Source organism: Galeopterus variegatus, unplaced genomic scaffold, assembly GCF_000696425.1.
Source record: "Galeopterus variegatus unplaced genomic scaffold, G_variegatus-3.0.2 Scaffold376, whole genome shotgun sequence".
In the NCBI taxonomy this organism is placed as follows: Eukaryota; Metazoa; Chordata; class Mammalia; order Dermoptera; family Cynocephalidae; genus Galeopterus; species Galeopterus variegatus.
The window spans coordinates 168,490-189,359 of record NW_007726487.1 but is presented as its reverse complement, the minus strand read 5'-3'; the positions used below and the strand labels follow the sequence as shown (position 1 = coordinate 189,359).

The window sequence follows — 20,870 nt, the reverse complement described above, 5'->3', positions numbered from 1 at the left end:
GAACAGAGCAAAAGGTGGGGAGGGGACCTGGAGCAGCAGAGAGTAAAATAGCATAAATAGGGGTGTAGCAGTCCACTGAAGTCTAATGGGTTCTCAAAAATAGGTCCCTGGGAGCAGCAGCCTCACCAGAGATCTTGTTAGAAATCCAGATTCTCAGCTTCTCACAGCCTGTTAAATCAGAAACTTGGGGTGGGGGAAGGGTAAAACACAATTTGTTCTGAAGCCTATTCAAGTGTTAGAACTTTTGTATTAGGCAAAGGAGCTGGTGAAAGGATATGGAGACATTACTTCATATCTCCATTACTTCATTACCCCTGCGGAGCTAATAAAGGAAGAAATTTTCAGGAGAAATTGAGAAATCTAAAACATAAAGCATGATCCATAAAAGAAAAAGACTTATAAACTGGACTTCATAAAAATTAAAAACTTGTTCTGTGAAAGACAGTGTTTAGTAAATGAAAAGATAAGCTAAAGACTTGTAGAAAATATTTGTAAATCATATATTCAACAAAGGACTTACATCCAGAACATATAAAGAACCCCTAAAACTCAACAATAAGGAAACAAACAACCCAACTGAAAATGAATAAAAGTTTTAAACTCATTTCACCAAGAAATATAAGGACGGTAAATAAGCAAATGAAAAGATACTTAACGTCATTAGTCATTAGTGAAATGGAGATTAAAACCACAACGATATACAACCTCACACCTATCAGAATGGCTAAAAGAAACAAACAAACAAACAAACAATACTAGGTACTGGGTAGTATATGGAGCAACTGGAACTCTCATACCCTGTTGCTGGGACTTCAAAATGGTATAGCTATTTTGGAAATCAATTTGATAGCTTCTTTTAAAGCTAAACATATATTTAGCACAGGCAGGACTTGAAAAGCTTATTCCTAGGTATTCACCCAAGAAAATGAAAGTTTATATTCATACAAAAACCTATAAAGAAATATTTTTAGTAGTTTTATTCATAATCATCAAAAAAAGCAAATAACCTAAACATCTTTCAAATGGTGAATGAATAAAGTAAATACTACTCAGCAGTAATAAAACTATGATACGTGCACTAACATGGATAAACCTCTTAAAGCATTATGCTAAATGGAAGAAGACAGTCTCAAAATGCTATATTCTGCTTTATTCCATCTATACGACATTCTGGAAAAGGCACAACTATAGTGATGGAGAACAGATCAGTGTTTGCATTGGTTAAGGGCAGGGGAAGGGTTTGACTACAAAGGGACAGAAACACAGAATTTTTAGGAATTTAAGAAATTCTTGACTGTGAGGGTGGTTACATGATTCTTTGCATTTGCCAAAACTCATAGAACTGTAAATCAAAAATAATGAATTTTAACCTATGTAAATTTAAAAATAAATGAATAAAAATTTAAAAATTACTGTTTCCCTGGTCTGCTCCTCACTGTTATAGTCACCCACTTTAAGACCACTGGCTCATCCCAGAATCACAGGGTCATGAGGGAGCTTAGTGGGGAAATGGTACAATTCCCAAGCCAATGCAGAAATTTCCTCTAGAGGCCTCCTGGGAGCTTCTGCTTAAAGACCACCAGTAAAGAGAAACTCCCCATCTCCTAAAGCAGGCTAGCTCCCAGGGGAAAGTTTTTTGCTGTTAGCAAGTAATTACTTCTATTAGCTAAACTGACTTCCCTACCACTGGCCCCTACTGGACCTAGTACTATTTCTTGGGCTATAGATATAAAGGCAGGGGCCATCTCCTCCACCTTAGTGGCAACAGAAGAACCACACAGGGGGACAGCCTAAAGGCACTGAGTCAGAAGCCAAGGGGCTTGCATCTCCTGGGCCCACCCCTCTGTGCAGTAATCTATGAAATCCTGGGCTACCCTGAGCCATGAAGTCATCTGGTCTGGGATCCAGCCCTAGAAATGCCTGGACCATACAGTGGGGATCCTCTGGAGAAGGAGGACAACATGCTCCCAGGACATTCTCTTGAGTGAAACTGGGAGGTTATAGTCTCAGCCATTCTCTCCTTGATCAGTAAGTTTCCTTTCCTGATTCTTTTCTGGCCTCTAGCTTCATGAAAGAAAATCCACAAATCAATTTTGGCTAACAAATAAGGGAAAACCTTTGAACAGGATTAAAGATGTTCAAGCTATAGCCCATCCCCACTGAAACCATGGCCTGGCCATCTGAGCAATGCCATGTGTCATCTTACCTGCTTAAAGTTGCCATTTTTCCTCTGTTCCCAGTCCATCATGTCATGAAATATGGGAATCATAATATTCCGCACTTCCGGCTGTGGGACCAGTGTCACACCCAGAAAAGGACCGATCATTCCCGGAATAAAGTGAATTTTATGTTCACCTGAACAACAAAACCCAACGGATATTAGTTCATACTTGCTTTGCTCCTTCCATGGAAACTTCCCAAGTGGGTCCATAGCACATGCTATAATCTGTACTGGAAGTTTCTGAGAGCAAAGCAATTTTTCTCATATGGTTTCCTGAGATACTTCATCTCAGCTTTTCAGAGTTCATGGATAAAATTGGCCCAACCCAGTTAAAGCAAATATCCAATAGGCACAAAATTGCTTTTCCAAAAAATTTCCTGGAAGGTTCCACACAATACCTGAAAATCTCTCTGAGGTCAAGGAACAGAATTTGCTACTCTAGAATGGATTTCTGAGTAGTCTATGATTGCTTCACATGGTTTATTCACAGCATTTATTTAGCAATGAAAATCCATATACTTCTGCTTAAACACACGTACTCTCCCTGCGGTTTCTGCCTCTAGCCCAGAGGCATTTAAGTGATAAGAATAGCTAGTCTCTAATCCAACCACCAAAGGTCTGAAGTCCATTGGCCTCTTCACTGCCTGTGCTCATGTATGCTGAAGAGGACTCCTCCTGAGCTAGCAGGAGCCTCCTGCACAGCCCTACTCTGACAGGCTGGCTTAGAGACTTTCTCTTTGTCCATCCTTAACCCCACTTTGTCTTCACGCATTTCTGATGGTAGCACTACACTTACTCAGCTCAAGGAAGTGAGTGAATACAGGTTTCCCTCTGATTAGCCTGCCAATTGGGGCATGTTCCCAGAAGCCAGGGTTAGTAGCCCTGAGGACAGTGGGACAGGACTTATCTCTTCCTTGCAATGGTGAAACAGATTAAACCATCTTCCAGAGGTCTGCTTTCAGTCCTTCAGAGATTAAGGAGACAAACTGTGGGCCTGAACGATGATTGCTACAGCCAAGTAAAATCAGTTCTCGGACACCAGAGAATGTTACTTCCACCAAAAGCAATGAGGCAGGAATGGCTTTATCAGGCAAATCTGGCATCTTTATTTCCTCCATTTTGAAAGCCTATATAAGAAGCAAATGTCAGCCCGAGGCTGATTCTGAATATTTCAATCTTGGTACTTGGTACAGTTGCCAGTCACTGCATTCCTGAGGATTTCATAGATAACTTCAGGGTTAAAATCCATACACAAACTGTGCTGGATGCAGGGAATAACAGGACTGGAGCTGGACCTCACTCAGGGATGGTGAGGCAAGCAGGAATGCCTCACACCTTACTTGCTGCCTCTAGGTTAATGGCAGCAATGGTTAACAGAAGACTGTAAGATTTTATGACCACCATTCCTACAGCTTCAGAGCCACTAGTTCAGCAGAAAGCAGATTTCACTTGAAATCTCTGGCATCTTGACAGGCCACTCAGAACCCTACAATATCACAGGCTGGATCCCAGTCACCAGGACAACCCAAGGATTCTACCAAAAACAGTGATCTGACAAGTTTAGATTCAAAGCAATAAATATTAGAGAAGCTGTGGAAAAAAGGGAAGCCAAAAATCAATCTCACTCAGAGGCTGCAATTCCCTTCTTACATGTTCCTTCGTGCAATCAGTGTCAGGTATCTGATTGGGATGTATGAATACTAGAGACCCAAGAAGTGTTTCAATCTTTATTAAAATTAATAGCTGCCCTTGCTCATATGCTGGGTATCTCCAAGATTTATGCTTTTGAGCCTGCAACATTCAGACTTGGACTTGAAGAGCACAGAGGATCTTACAAGCACGGGTTCTCAAAAAAATTACTGGAACGATACTTTTTTTTTTTTCCTTTTTAATTTAGTTCTCAAAAAAGGGATTTGTGCATATGTATCACTGGGGTCTTATTTCTCAGCCAAACTCTCCTGCCAAGGATTTTATGCACATATGCTACACTATCCATCTGAGGTGTTACGTTAAAGATGTGTAAGGATCTCTTGGGTCTGCATTAACATTCATAAAGCCTGGGAGAAGTTACTCATCTTGCTAATTTTTATATGCCTATGCAGTATGTGGAAGGAAAGAATAGTACGTAAAGACCTACCCAAATTCTGCCACATGCTGAACAGTTCATAAGCCATCATCACACGCATGTCCCCATACCTGGGAATAGTAACACAGGAGCCAGCTGTTAGTGGGAGAAGGTTCAGGAAGATAGGGCTGCAAACCTTCTGCATGCCCAGTACCTCAGCACTGTTTAATGTTCCCCAAAATGCTAAGCCATTTGGCTTTCAACTGAAAGCCAAATACTTGGTCCCTTGGGAAACTACCCAGGTGAGAACCATGTAGCTTTCTGAAGGAGCCTCTCATGGAAACACAGCCACATCTGGGTGAGTGGTAGAAGAGGAACAGGAGATATCTGTCTTACTTGTCTAGAATCTTTTTCCTCTTGGCTGAAGTGATGATTTCTAGCTGAAGGCTTGGCTGATTTATGAACAGAACTGCCAGGCTAAAATAAGAATTCCACACCTAGAGAGACAGAGAAAGAGGAAACATGTGACAAGCCTGAGTCCTTAACCTTGCAGAGTTATTAAGTACATGCATGTAGCACAGAATCCATTTTATAATCTTAAGATCCTGATTTGTTTTCTTTTTAAATAACTTTGCAAACACAACTTTTTTTTCCCTTTTTCTTTCTTGACTTCTTCTGAAGCCAACAGTGTCAATTTTGGACTAGGAAGTATATTCGTGGATGTCTGGCTCCGAACATCTCCAACAGGGAACTCCAAGGTCATATTCTAATCACCATCAGTCTTGGAAGCTGTTTGATACTATGAATATAGTAATAAAGCAAAAACCAGTGAGCTTAGTTTTTGGCTTTCTAGGGTTATTGCAAAGATAGTGATGGACTTCAGAAGCACCTACCTTGAAGTCAAAGTCTGTCTCTGTGAAATTCTTGTGTAGTGCAGAAGACAGGTACTGGACAGTAGTGACTATAATACTGCAGTAAGGAAACAAGGCATTGTCAGAATTAAAAGACTAACAATGTCATGTGATAGCTTAGCATGAGTTGTCTGTGACCTGTGTGTAAACTTCTTGAGTATAACTTGCTCCCATGTAAGATGTGACTATAAAGGTGATGGAGTTTGGATGTGTTGTCCCCTCCAAAACTCAGGTGGAAATTTGATCCCCAATGTGGCAGTGCTGGAAACTGATTGAGTCATGGGGGCAGATCCCTCATGAATGGATTAATGCTCTCCCTGGGGGAGGGAGGATTAATGAGTGAGTTCTTATTCTATTAGTTCCTGCGAGAGCTCGTTGTTTAAAAAGACCCTGGCACCCTCTCTCTCTCTTGCTTCCTTTCTCGCCATGTGATTTGCTTGTACCGCCAGCTGCCTGCCACTTTTCCGTCATGAGTAGAAGCAGCCTGAGGCCCATGCCAGATGCAGCTGTCCCAGAATCGTAAGCCAAATAAAACTCTTTTCCTTATGAATTACCCAGTCTCAGGTATTTCTGTTATAGCAACACAAAACAGACTAAAACAAAAGGAAACAGAAGATAGCATAAACTCCAGTTTTTCCTGCCCCATAGTTGGCAAGACAGCACAGGATATCAGTTGGTTCTAGGTCTAACTCTGCCATTACCTGGCCTTGGTACTTTTCTCTGGGCATCAATTTACTCGACTATAAAAGGAAGGGGGTAGGGTTTGATGGTTCTTTGAGGTTTCTTCTAGTTCAAAGAGTGATTGTAGTATTTTCGGGATCTCTGGGTAATCAACACATATTATTGATCACTTTTTAGTACTTAAGAGTATAATTTTATTATTTTACTTGATAATAGAGGTTTATAATTACGTAATTCTTGTTTTTTGTCATATACCATTATTTTCATCTATAAGTCATTTGATTTAAGTCCTGGGTCTAGAATATCACTCTTAATTTTAGCCCCGGAACATGCAAGGGGTAATGGGAGGCTGCCCTGATGGAACTGGAGAGTGAAGTGGAGAGGAAGTGAAATGGGACAGGTAGGTAAGGGTTTGATTACATAGGGCCTTGGCTGCCTGGCAAAGGGACTTATATCTAACAGTGGCTTTCATGCAGAAGAGGGACAGGCAAAAACAGTGCATTAGACAAACTTGTCTACCAACAGAGATGGTGACAAATTTGAAGGGTAAAAGCCCTGAAAAAAGAGGCTGCTCCTGCAGGATAGACTGGAGAACCTAAAGTGCTCTGAGTAGAACTAAGAGGTTAAAAACCAAGATGAACTCAAATGGAAAGTCCACTATTTGAAGAAATATCTCTGTAACTTTGTTTATAATTCTTCTGTATAAAACATTTGCAGTTCTGGGGGAAAAATAGAGAGAGAGAGAGAGAGAGAGAGAGAGAGAGAGAGAGAGAGAGAGAGAGAGAGAGACCTATAAAAAGAAAAAAGAGAAAAAAAGAAAAAAAGAGAGACAGAGACCTTATGCTGGTACCTTGCTAGTATATCTAACATAAATAATTTCACAACATTCTATATAATGTCAACATAAAAGACAGATAAGTGGGAGGAGGCAGCGGGCTACAGAGTGAAGACCAAGTAGCCTTCTCCTGAGTAGAGGGAAATCAAATGAGCCAGCCCCTTACCACATGTATCAATCATCTGGTTTGCCAAGAGGAAGCACAGGCTAGAAAAATAAATGGGCAAGCAGATTAGGATCAGCCTTAGACTGAATTCTGTGTTAGCAGTCAGAAGTGGTGAGAGCCTTGCACCAGGTCTCAGGTAGGTAATTGGCAGTAGCTTTGGGAGGCAAGCATCGTCTGGCAGACAACACAACTTAAATTGAGGGGAAGGTTTGGGACAACTAAAGCTATAGAGCAGCAGAGGCCAATAGGCCACAGAGCAGGACTTCCTCAAGGAGGAACCTTTCTCTGACTATTACATTTCACATCCTTAACATTTCCTTTTCTATCCTTACTATGCTGTCATATTCCAGGCACTCAGATTCAATTTTTTAATTATCTCTGATTCTTTCCTCTCCTCATTCTTATGGTCAATGGCCAAGTCCTACTGATTGTGCGTTCAAGCATTTTACCCATTCGCCCTCTCCTCTCTGTTCCCATGGCCTTAGCCTTCACCTCTGTCTTGTTCTCTCTTTCTCTCTCCCAAATGCACACACTCTCCTTAGTCTGAACACAGCTTTGTGAATGGTGGTGCAAAGCCTTCCATACTCACTTGCTTGTGAGCAGTCTCATCACCATCCAGTCTCGAGGAAAGACACTCATCTTCATCAGGTTCCGGAACACACAGAAAATCTTCAGCAGGAATTCCTGGCCATAAAGGAAAAGCTGGCATGAGATATCACCATCACCACCACCACTACAGCATGCATTTCCTCAATAGGCCCTTCCTCATTATGAGAATGGGTGGGACCAGTGGGTTAAATTCTGGTTCCCTCTGTGAGTTGGTTCTCTCTTAGAAGGTTACATGGAGTGAGTTCTGGGCACTTTCACAGGTCATATGGGAGCCAACCCTAACTGGACAGAACAGAGGGAGCTCTACACCATTCTATATACCCACGGTGCCCCAAATCCAAAAGCAAATGAAATACTAGGGTACAGTCAAACTGGTGTCTGATGCAGTCCATGGGTCTCATTCTTGGGGGCATGGCCCCTGAGCACTTGATTCTAAGAGCATACTTTTTTTGGATATTAAGAACACATTAATTAGAGAAGCACTTTAGGAATGGCAGAGTAAAGACCTCTGAAAATCTGTTCCTCCATGAAAGCAATGAGGTGGCTAAGATTGGTTAACCAAAGGCTTGCAACAATCTGAGGAGTCTTTATTCAAGAAAAATAGATGAATCTTAGTAACAACAGTAAGCTTTGGTGCATTTTAACTCACCCTACTCCTATCCCCTCTCTCTCCTTACCTCCATGGCAGCCTTGAAAAGAAGTAGCTGTGGAACCACATCAGTTGTAAAAACCAGCAGCCTAGCAGCTAATGGAAGGGACATAATGATTTTGGAGCTCCTAAAAAAGCCCCATCCCCACAGAATTATTATTTAACATCCCAGCTGCATAAAGCAGCCATATCAATGGGGGAAAATAAGAGAATGGCCAAAAAATTTCAAGGATAATCTGGGAAATGATATATCTATAGGGGCTTTGAAAAACTCTGACATATTCCTGGGAATCTAGAAGACCACGCACATGTGCAGGGCTGTGCACATTCCCAGGAAAACCTGAGAAGCTCTAATCTCTCACCTCTGGCTGACTCTGAGGCTCTGTGTAAGCAGGAAGTGAAGGCTAAGACATAGTTTTAAACTGCTGGAGCAATAAAGGAGAACTCCAACACACACACATACACACACAGAGCACCTAAGAAAAGTGTAGAGACTTATTGATTTAAGGCATTTAGGAAAATATCTTTCCAGTTATTAGCTGATCATTAATATAAATGAATGAAGTCTTCAGTGGCTGCAAACAATAAAGATAGAGATATTAAAGAACGAGTCCAGGAAAGTCACTAAAGAAACAAACAACAAAAAACAATAAAAAGCAACAACAAGGGCTGGCCCGGTAGCGCACTGGAGAGTGCGCCGCTTGGGAGCGTGGCGGCGCTCCCACCGAGGGTTCAGATCCCATGTGGAGACCGGTTCCCGCTTACTGGCTGAGCGCGGTGTGGGCGCAACACCGAGGGTTGCGATCCCGTTGCCGGTCAGTAAAAAAGACAAAAAGGAAAAAAAAAAAAAAGCAACAACAAGTTCTAGAAGTGTGTGGGTGAGGGGGGGAGTAGCTTTGATTTCCAGAGTTGCCATATTATTAAAATGTCTAGTTTTTAACAAAAATTTATAAGACATAAAAAGAACTAGGAAAGTATGTACCACATACTGGAAAAAAGAAGTCAATAGAAACTTTCCCTGAGGTAGCTCAAATGTTGGACTTACTAGAAAATGACTTTAAGACAGCAGTTACAAATACATTCAACGAACTGAAGGAAATCATGCCTAAAGAATTAAAGAAAAGCCTAAGAATGATGTCTTGCCAAATAGAGAATATCAATAAAAAAGACAGAAATTATTTTAAAAGTGTCAAATAGAAATTCTGGGGTTGAAAAGTATAATAACTAAAATGAAAAATTCACTATAGGGGTTAAACAGCAGATTTGAGCTAGCAGAAGAAAGATTCAGAAATGTGAAGACAGGTTAACTGAGATTATCTAGTCAGAGAAACAGAAAGAGAAAAGGATGGAGAAAAATGAACAGAGCCTCAGAAACCTGTGGACATCATTAAGCATCCAAATATACACATAATGGGAGTGCCAGAAAGACAGAATAGAGAGAGAAATAATATTTGAAGAAATAATGGCCAAAACTTACCAAATTTGATTTTAAAAAATGTTTAATCTACATATCCAAGGAGCTCAGTGAACTCCAAATGGGATAAAATCAAAGAGATCCACATATGGACACATCAAAATCAAACTGTCAAAGCCAAAAACAAAGAAAATCTTGAAAGCAACAAGAGAAAAATGACTCATCATGTACAAATGATCTTCAATAAGATTAACAAGATTATCAGCAGATATAATGGAGGACAGAGGCAGAATATTAAAAGTGCTGAAAGAAAAACTGTCAACCAAAACCCTATATCTAGCAAAACTATAATTCAAAACTGAAGAAATTAAGACAGTCTCATATAAACAAAAACTGAGAGAATACACTATCTTTAGATTTTCTCTGTAAAAAAATACTACTGAGAGTCCCTCAGAATTAAATAAAATGGCATTAGACAGTAACTTGAATCCATGTGAAGAAATAAAGAGCACACACAAAGGTGTGCTGATGAAATTATATAAAGATGTAATTTGTATGACAATAATAATATAAAGAAGTGGGGAAGGAACAGAGCTATAATGGAGCAAAGTTTTTGTATGCTATTCAAACTAAACTAGTATTAATCCAAACTAGGTTGTTTTAGGTTAAGACATTAATTGTAATTCCCAGGTCAACTACTATGAAAATAACTTGAAAAATATTTTTATATATATACACCATAAAAAATGTAAATATTAAAATGTCATACTAAGAATATTTAACACAAAAGAAGGCAGTAATGGAAACACAGAGAAACAAAGGTTACATAAGGCCTACATAAAACAAACAGCAAAATGGCAGGATCCTACCTTATGGGTAATTACAGTAAATGTAAATGGATTAAACATTATAATCAAAAGGCAGAGTTGGGAGGAATGAATTTGAAAAAATAATCCAACTATGTCTCCAAGGTACACACTTGAGATTCAAAGACACAAATACACTGAAAGTAAAAGGATGAAAAAACATATGCCATGAAAATAGTACCCAAAAGAGAAGTATGTGGTTAAACTAGCATCAGACATTATAGACTTTAAGACAAAAATTACTACTAGAGACAAAGAAGAACATTTTATAATAATAAAAGATCCCATCTGCCTGGAAAACATAATTATAAACATATATGCACCTAAAAACAGAGTCTAAAAATACATGAAGCAAAAACTGACAGAATGGAAAGTAAAAGTAGACAATTCAACAATAGTTGAAGACTTCAATATATGACTTCTAGTAATGTAAGAACTAGATAGAGATCAGCAAGGAAACAGAAAACTTGAACAATATTAAAAACTAACTAGACCTAACAGACATGTATAGAACACTCTCCCTAACAACAGCGGAACAGACATATTCTTCTCAAATGCACACAGAAAAATATAGGCATTCTCTTCTCTAGGATGGACCAAATGTTAGACAAACCTCAATAAATTTAAAAGAACTGAAATCATACAAAGTATGTTTTCCAACCACTATGGGAGCAAAAAGTCAATAACAGAAGCAAATTTGGGAAAATAAAAACTATGTGGAATTAAACAGCAGACTCCCAAATAATCGATAGGTCAAAGGAGAAATCACAAGGGAAATTAGAAAATACTTTGAGATTAATAAAAGTGAAAACACAACACACCAAAATTTATGGGATAAAAGTAAAGCAGTCCTTATAGGAAAATTTACAGCTGTAAGTGCTTATATAAAAAAGAAGGGAAGGGACACAGTTGGAGTTCCGGTCAAGATGGCTGAACATACGGTCCCCAGCATCACTCTCTCCCACAAATCAACCAATTTACAACTATAAAAATAACAACAGCCAAGCTGGGGCTGCTGGAGCTCAGGGAAAGAGGAGGAGAGACATATGGAGTCCATGAAGGGGGAGAAGCCATGATGAGAGAAAGAAAAAACTGCCCCAGGTGTTTCGGGCCATGGCCACTTTAAGGCTGGAAAAGCTGCGCACATGGAGCAGGAGCTGGCACAAGCCACAGCTGTGACCTTTGGATGGAGTTGCTTGGAGGAAGCAGGGGAGAAGAGGGCCTTGGTGGCCCCCAGGACAGCAAGACCACTAATAGAGTTCCCATAGACCCACACAGGAGCAAGGAGCCAGAACAGCTGAAAAAGGGGAGACATTCAGAGGCCAGTGAGTCATGGCAAGGGACTGGCACAGGGCCTATCCCATGGGAAGTATTTGGAGCATGGGCAGTGGGGGAGACAGGCCCCCCGGGAGAACAATGGGACACAGCAAGGACAGCCAATCTGCCCCCCAATCAGCACAGGACCACTCAAAGGAGACTGGTCAGGAATGCAGAATTGCATGGGGTGCAGTTTGATGAAAAGACTCAGGCCCAGATCAGAGTTTCTACACAACCCAGGTGCACCCAGTCTCTGGAGAGCTGGAAGTACATATGAGGTCAACCGTTAAACCCTGAGCTGCACAAAAAGTCTTCTCTAGGGAAACAGCAGCAAAGCAGCAATTTAGCTCAACAACACAGCTCAAGTACTGGTTCCCACAGGAAGTTCCCCCATTTTAGAAGTAAGCAAAGGACGAAAAATTAGTTCTGGCCCAGGCATACCACCAGTGACTCATAGTAGAACCTTGTTCTACTAGGGGACCTGGGGCATGGATCTGTGGACCAGACCACCCACCCACAACCACAAACACTGCCAATGCCTTGGGGCCTGCCCAGGGACCTAAGGCTTGGAGCCAGGGACCAGACACCACTTCCATACCTAGGCATGCTGTCAGCACCTCAGGGCCCCACCCAGGGGTCCGGGGCATTGAGCTGGTGACTGGACACTCCCTGCCCACAACCAGGCACACCACCAGTGCCTTGGGGCCCCACCTGGGGGCCCAGGGCATCAAGCTGGGGACTGGACACCCCTGCCCACAACCAAGCACCCCACCAGTGCCTCAGGGGCCTACCCGGACACCTGGGGTATGGAGCCGAGGACTGGACCTCCCCACAACCAGGCACACCACCAGCACTAAGGAAAATGCGAAAAACATCACCTCCATGTGGGTGGCCCACCACAGCCACCACAGTAACCATGGCTGTTGCAAAAGTGGCTAGACATCACAACCACCACGCAGATGGCCCACCAGCCACTGTAGTGCATTGACACAAGGAGAGTCACCAGCAAAGACCAAGAAAAGAATAGGATGTCTCTCTCCACAAAGCCTATTCCAGAGTGACAGAAGATGCATCTGCTCTATGATAACATCGGGGGACCTGAACACACCTTCCAGCATTGGACAGATCATCGAGGCAACAAATCAAGAGTAACCATTACTATTTCAGAGGGAGAGAAGAAATCTAGGGTTATCAGTGGTGGGAGGGGGGAGGGAAAAGGGGGTGGGGAGAGATTGGACAAGGGGCATAAAGAATAAGTACAATTTGTAACAATATACATACTAGTAATATTGATTTGATCAACGTATGTCAATATCAAATCCCCAAAATATGTATAATCAATTATGATTCAATAAAAAAAATTTAAAAAGAAGAAATATCTCAAATCAATAACCTACCTTTCAGCTTAAGAAACTAAGAGTAAAATAAATCTAAAGCAAACAAAAGAAAGAAAATGATAAAAATTAGAACACAAATAAATGAAATAAAGAATAGAAAAAAAATGAAACTGAAAGTTGGTTCTTTGAAAAGGTCAAAAAAATTGAGAAAAGTTCAGTTAGGCTGACCAAGAAAAAAAAAAAGAAAGGAATTAAATTGCTAAAATTAGGGACAAAATAAGGGACATCATTACCACTGTTACAGAGCTAAAAAGGATTACAAGGTTCTATTATGAATAAATGCATGCCAACAAATTACATAACATAGACGAAATGGACAAATTCTTAGAAAGTTATAAACTACCAAAACTCATTCAAGAAAAAAATAGGAAATCTGAATAGACCTATTACAAGTGAAGAGAGAGAATTTAATTAAAAGGCTTCCCACAAAAAAAATTCCAGGACTATCTGGCTTCACTGGTGAATTCTGTCAAATGTATAAAGAAGAAAAAAAAAAAAAAAAAAAAAAGAAGAAGAAGAATTAATACCAATATTTGTCTTTTTTATTATATCTACTTTCAGTGTGAAGGGGGTCTTATTGTGGTTTTGATTTGAATTTCCCTAATGACTAATGATGCTGAATATCTTTTCTTATGCTTAACTGGCTATGTGTGTTTATGTGCTTTCTTCTTTGGAGAAACGTCCTTTCATCTTTTTGATAATAGACAATCTAACAGGTGTGAGAAGATATGTCACTATAGCGTTAATTTGCATTTCTCTGAGAATTAGAGATGTTGAGCATTTTAATAATTTTGTTGGCCATTTGTATGTCTTCCTTTGAGAAATGTCTACTCAATTCCTTTGCCTTTTTTTTAAAGGGAATTTATATTTTAATGAACATGCATTGATTGTACATATTTATGGACTACGTTATAATTTTTTTTAATTAATATTATTTTTTTCATTCTATGTTGTTGTTGTGGAGCAGCTGGGGGGCAGGGTGAGAGAGGAAAGGGGAAGGAAATTGGATGGAAGGAGGAAGGAAGAGGGGCGGGATTGAGGCCTGTGGCATCCCCCTCATTCCCACAGGGGAGACCAGGGGGCTTCCAGCAGTGGCTTGGTCACTGCAGGGCTGGGTGCAGATGTCAGAGGGGTGTTAACAAAAGCCCTCAACCCCTACCATCCCAGCTTGGGAATCCGTTGCCCTTCTTGCTGCAGCTCGGTGGTGGTTGCTAGGCTGGTTGCAGGTGTCGAGGTGTGTGTGGCTGGGGCCCTTTACTCCCCACCACCCCAGCTTGGGAGAGCCTGGAATGCTTCCTGCAGTGGCTCGGTAGTTGTCACTGCTTTGCCCACTTTCAAAATAGCATTGTTTTCTTGCTATCGAATAGTTTGAGGTTCTTATATATTTTGGATATTAGCCCCTTATCTAATATATGATTTACAAATATTTTCTCCCAATCTGTGTGTTGTCTCTTCACTCTACTGTTCCTTTGCTGTGCAGAAGCTTTTTAGTTTAATGCAATCCCATTTGTCTATTTTTGCTTTCGGTGCCCTTGCTTTTGGGATCATTTCCAGGAAATCACCACCCAGACCAATGTAATGGAGATTTCCCCCTATGTTTTCTCCTATAGTTGCAGGCCTTATGTTAAAATCATTAATCCATTCTGAGTTGATTCTTGTATAAGGGGTAAGATGAGGATTGATTTTCATTCTTCTGTATGTGGATATAGTTTTCCCCACACCATTTATTGAAGAGACGTCCTTTCCCCATTGTGTGTCATTGGCACCTTTGTTGAAAATCAATTGACTGTAGATATGCGGGTTTATTTCTGGGCTCTCTATCCTACTCCACTGGTCAATGTGTCTTTTTTTTTTTTTAATGCCAGTACCATGCTGCTTTGATTACTATAGGCTTCATAATATATTTTGAAATCTGGTAATGTGATGCCTCCAGTTTTGTTCTTTTGAGTCAAGATTGCTTTGGCTATTAGGGGTCTTTTGTGGTTCCGTACAAATTTTTGGATTTTTTTTTTCTATTTTTGTGAAGAATGATATTGGACTTTTGACAGAGATTGCACTGAATCTGTACATTGCTTTGGGTAGTACAAACATTTTAGTAATACTAATTGTTCCAAGCCATGAACACAGCATTTCTCTCCATTTATTTGTGTCATCTTCATTTTCCTTCATCAATGTTTTATAGTTTTCAATATGCAGGTCTTTCACTTCCTTGGTCAAATTTACTAAGTTTTTTTTTTAAATACTATTTTAAAAGGGATTGTTTTCTTAATTTCTTTTTCAGGTTGTTCATTGTTCCCGTATAGAGATGCTACTGATTTTTGTATGTTGATTTTGTACGTGCAACTTTACTGAATTTGTTTACATTTCTAACAGGTTTTTTTGGGTGTAGTCTTTAGAATTTTCTATATAAGATCATGTTGTCAGCAAACAGACAATTTGACTTCATCCTTTACTATTTGGTGCCTTTCATTTCTTCTCTTGCCTAATTGCTCTAGCTGGACTACACTAAACACAAGTGGTGAGATTGGGCAGCCTTGACTTGTTCCTGATCTTACAGGAAAAGCTTTCAACTTTTCACCATTCAGCATGATGTTGGCTGTGGGCTTGTCATATAATAGCCTTTACTGAGTTGAGGAACATTGCTTCTTTACTTAATTTGTTGAGAGTTTTTACCATGAAAGGATGGTGAACTTTGTCACATACTTTTTCTGCATCCATTGAGGTAATCATTTGGTTTTTAATCCTTCATTCTGTTAATATGGTGAGTTACATTTATTGATTTGTGAATGTTGGGCCAACCTTGCACCCCAGGGATAAATCCCACTTGATTGCAGTGAATGATGTTTTTAATGCACTGTTGAATACAATTTGCTAGTATTTTGTTGAGGATTTTTACATCTATGTTCATCAGTGACAGTGGCCTGTACTTGTCTTGTAATGGTCTTTGTCTGGCTTTGGTATCAGGGTAATGCTTATCTCATAAAATGAGTTTGGAAGTACTTCCTCCTCTTCAATTTTCTGGAAGAGTTTGAGAAGTATCGGTATTAGTTCTTCTTTAAATCTCTGGCAGAATTCAGCTGTAATATCACCTGTTACTGGGCTTTTTTTATTTTGATGGGAGACTTTTAATTAATTACTGATTCAATCTCCTTACTCATTTCTGGTCTGTTCAGCTTTCCAATTTGTTTGTGATTCAGTCTTGGTAGGTTATATGCTTCTAGGAATTCATCCATTTCTTCTGTGTTGTCCAATTTGTTGCAATAATTGCTCATAGTAGTTTCTCCTTATCCTTTGTATTTCCACATTACCAGTTGTAATGTCTCCTCTTTCATTTGATTTTATTTATATGTTTCTTCTTTCCTTTTTTCTTAGTCTAGCTAAGAATTTGTCAATTTTGTTTAGCTTTTCAAAAAACCAACTCTTAGTTTACCGGTCTTTTCTATAGTTTTTCTAGTCTCCATTTCACTTATTTCTGCTCTGAACTTTGTGATTTCATTCCTTCTACTAACTTTGGGCTTAGTTCTTTTTCTAGTTCCTTGTGGTGTAACATGAGGTTCTCTATTTGAGATCATTTTCTTTTTCGATGTAGATGTTTATTGCTATCAACTTCCCTCTTAAAACTGCCTTTACTGCATCTCATATGTTTTGGTATATTGTACTTCCATTTTCCTTTGTCTCAAGATATTTTTAAACCCCCTCTTTAATTTCTTCTTTGCCCCAATAGTTGTTTTGTTGCATATTGTTTAATTTCCACATATTTGTTAATCTTCCATGAATCCTCCTGTTATTGACTTCCAGTTTCACACCTTTGTAGCCAGAAAAGATACTTGATATAATTTTGATCTTCTTTATTTGTTGACTTGTTTTTTGGACTAACAGATGTTCTGTCCTGCAGAATGTTCCATGTGCACTTAAGAAGAATGTGTATTCTGTTGCTGTTTGGTGGAATGTTCTATATATGTCTGTTAGGTCCATTTGGTCTAAAGTATAGTTCGAGTCCAATGTTTCCTGTCTAAATGAGCTACTCTTAAATGTTGGGTATTGAAATCCCCTGCTATCATTGTGTTGTAATCTGTCTTCCTTAAGATGCCTTAATATTTGCTTTGTATACAGACAATCCCTGACTTAACAGTTTGACTTATGGTTTTTAGACTAGAAGCATCTGGACTTACCATGGTTTGACTCATGATTTTCTGACTTTAGGATGGGTTTCTTCAGTGTATTAAATGCATTTTTGACTTATGATTATTGTCAGCTTATGATGGGTTTACTTGAATGTAACCCCATTGTAAGTTGAGGAGCATCTGTATTTAGGTGCTTCACTGTAGGGTGAACATATATTTACAATTGTTACATCCTTTTGATAAACTGACCCCTTTATCTCTATATGACATTGTCTCTTTTCGCAGTTATTGACCTATAGTCTATTTTGTCTGAAAGGAGTTTAGCTATCCTGATTTCTTTTTGTTCCCATTTGCATGGAATATCTTTCTCCATCCCTTCACTTTCAGTCTATAAGTGTCCTTTAAAGTGAAGTGAGTCTCTTGTAGGCATCATTTAGTTATGTTTTGTTTTCATTTTTTGATCCATTCAGCCACTCTATTCTTTTTTTTGGAGGGGGGTGGCACAACTGGCTGGCACAGGGATCAGAACCCATCACCTTGATGTTATAAGGCTATGCTCTAACCAACTGAGCTAACCAGCCAGCCCTATGCCTTTTGGAGAATTTAATACATTTATATTCTACTATGGGTTAAATGTGTCCCCCAAAAGCTTGTGTATTGGAAACTTTACCCACACTGTAACAGTGTTAAGTGGGAAATCCTATTATAGTATTTGAAAGATGGTGCCTTTAAGAGGTGATTAGATTGTGAGAACTGTGCCCTTGTGAATAGATTGATCCATTTGTGAAGTAATATGGATGGTTCTGATGGCTTTTTAAGGAGAGTGAGTGAGAAAGTTCTCTCTTGCTTATGCCATTCCTCGTAATGTAATGCCTTGTGTTGCCAGAAGGCCCTCACCAGATGCAACTCCTGGACTGTGGACTTCCCGGCTTCTGAACTGTACAAAATAAATTTCATTTCTTTATCAAGTACCCAGTGTTAGGTATTGTTATAAGCAACAGAAATGAAGTAATACACATTAAAAGTAATTACTGACAGATAAGGACTTACTAGTACCATTTTGTAAATTGTTTTCTAGATCCTTTGTTTCTTCCATCCTCTATTGCTTTCTTCCTTTGTGATTTGATGGCTTTCTGTAGTGGTATGTTCTGGATCTTTTCTTTTTATCTTTTGTGTATTGATTATAGGCTTTTGCTTTCTGGTTACCCTGAGGCTTACATAAAACATTTTATAAGTGGCTATTTTAGTAACAACTTAACTTTGACCATGTACACAAACTCTACACTTTTCCTCCCTTTCCTCCCATGTTTTTGACATCACAATTTACATTTTTTAATAATCTGTATTCCTTGACAAACTATTGTAGCTTTAGTTGTTTTTAACAGTTTTGCAAGATCTTTAGATTAGAGATATTTACCTACCACCATTACAGCATTAGAGTGCTTTAGATCTGACAATGTACTTACTTTTGCCAGTGATTTTTATACTTTCATACGTTTTCATGTTATTAATTAGTGTCCTCTTCCTTCAGTTTGGAGAACTCCCTTTAGCATTTCTTGCAAGGTAGGTCTAATGGTGATAAAGTATCTCAGCTTTTGTTTGTCTGCAAAAGTCTTTATCACTCCTTCATTTTTTAAAGATGGGTTGCTGGGTATAGTATTCTTAGCTGTCAATTTTTTTCTTTCAGGATTTTGAATATATCATCCCTCTCCCTTCTGGTCTGAAAGGTTTCTGCTGAAAAATCCACAATCAACCAATTTTATGGGGGCTCCTTTATATGTAAAATTTTGCTTTTCCCTTGCTTTCAAAATCCTTTGTCTTTAACTTTTGACTATTTGATTATGATGTGTCTCGGTGTGAGTCTCTTTGGGTTCATCTTATTTGGTATCCTTGGAACTTCCTGGATCTGGATTTCTATTTTCTTCCACAGGTTTTGGAAGTTTTCTGCCATTATTCATTTGAATTATGTTTTCTCTCCCTTTCTCTCTCTCTCTCCTCCTTCTGGTACACCAATAACGTGTATGTTGTTATGCTTGATGACATACCATAAGTCTCTTAAACTATCCTCACTCTTTTTCATTTTTTCCTTTTTGCTCCTCAGATTGTATAATTTTCAGTGACCTGTCTTTGAGTTTGCTGATCTTCTCTTCTGCTTGATCTAGTCTGTTGTTGAACAACTATATTGAATTTTTTTCAGGCATAGTATTCTTCAGCTCTATGACTTGTTTGGTACTTTCTTAACTACTTTCTTTGTTCAAATTATTCTTTCATTGCTCTTCTGATCTCAGTGAGCATCTTTATGATCATTATTTTGAATTCACTGTTGGGAAAACTACATAACTCCATTTCACTTGAGTCAGTTTCTGAAGATTTATCCTTTTATTTGGAATATATTCCCATTTATTCACTTTCCTTAACTCTCTGTGTTGGTTTCTATGTATTGCGTAAGACAACTAGCTCTCTCAGTCTTATCAAACTGGCCTCATGTAAGAGAGGGATCTCACCAATCCATCTGGCCAGAGATTTTTTAAGGTGCCTGTCAAGTCTTTGTGTTTGTCCATACTGCTGTTTTTAATGGCCTCATGAAGCTTTGGATGTGTTATGTCCTGTCACTGCCCCAAGACTGGTAAGGTAGAAGCCAGACTCTCTAGGTGTAGCTGGATAAGTTGGGGTATTGAATGTGGGTTCCAATTGTGTGATAAAGCCAAGTATGGGCATTTATCTAAGCCAGGAATAGGATCTATGGCAAATGCCTGTATTCACATTCAGGCTGTACCCTCTGATCCTGGGGAGATAGCTGCTGGAAGTGGGCCCATTGTATTTTCACCTCTGTTTTTCATGGTCTACAGTCACTCAGGAGCACAAAGCTCCATGGACTCACAGAGCTGGAACATTAAGGAGATAGTCCCTTGGGTGAGAGCTATAAAAATTGTGGCACTCAGTGTGTGGCCAAATTCCTTTCAAGAGGAATGAGGAGACCTGGATTTTCCACCAGGTGAGCCAGAGGAAAAGCTCATGAAAGGCTGAGCTGTGGTCGAGGCTGTTGTATGACTACTGTTTGCCCTGTTGGCTCCATGATCCAAGTTCATTAGAAGCCAGGTCATCAAGTAGCCACTGGACTTGTGTGTTGTAAGCCCCTTCCAGAGAAAAAAAATGGGAACTGCCTATTTCTGCCCCTTTTCCACATTTCTCCAAGGGGTGTAACACCTGGAGTGTTTATGTGCCTGTTTAAAACTACTTCTATGTTCTGTGACTTAGTGAGACTCACATTTGCCTAGTCCTTTCTGCTCCCAGAACTAGGAGATTTAGGATGGAGTCTCTTGGGAGGCAGCAGTAAAAGATGGGGCACTCAATGCATGGTATAACCCTTTCTGGGGAGAAACAGGGAGCTGTACTTTAAAAGCCCCTTCTCTATACTACTCCTGGGGAATGAAGCTCCTGGAAGTGCCTATGCACCCATATAAAACTGCCACTGTTTTTCTGTGGTTTAGAGAAACTGACATATACAGTAGTCCCCCCTTATCCATGGTTTCACTTTCCACAGTTTCAGATTCCTGCTGTCAACAATGATTTGAAAATAGGTGAGTACAGTAAGATATTTTGAGACAACATTCA

General features: G+C 39.5%; 1 protein-coding gene across 3 annotated transcripts in view; it reads right to left on the bottom strand.

The window, feature by feature from the left end:
• DOCK3 (dedicator of cytokinesis 3) overlaps positions 1 to 20,870 on the bottom strand; it is a 208,549-nt gene that overhangs the window by 46,937 nt on the left and 140,742 nt on the right. For all 3 annotated transcript variants that reach the window (XM_008568116.1, XM_008568117.1, XM_008568118.1), the window contains exons 23-27: positions 7,469 to 7,563; positions 5,180 to 5,255; positions 4,683 to 4,783; positions 4,359 to 4,417; positions 2,207 to 2,355 (exon numbers count right to left, since the gene is read on the bottom strand). In XM_008568116.1, coding sequence (XP_008566338.1) covers positions 2,207 to 2,355; positions 4,359 to 4,417; positions 4,683 to 4,783; positions 5,180 to 5,255; positions 7,469 to 7,563 — 480 coding nt within the window. The remainder of the gene's footprint in view (positions 1 to 2,206; positions 2,356 to 4,358; positions 4,418 to 4,682; positions 4,784 to 5,179; positions 5,256 to 7,468; positions 7,564 to 20,870) is intronic.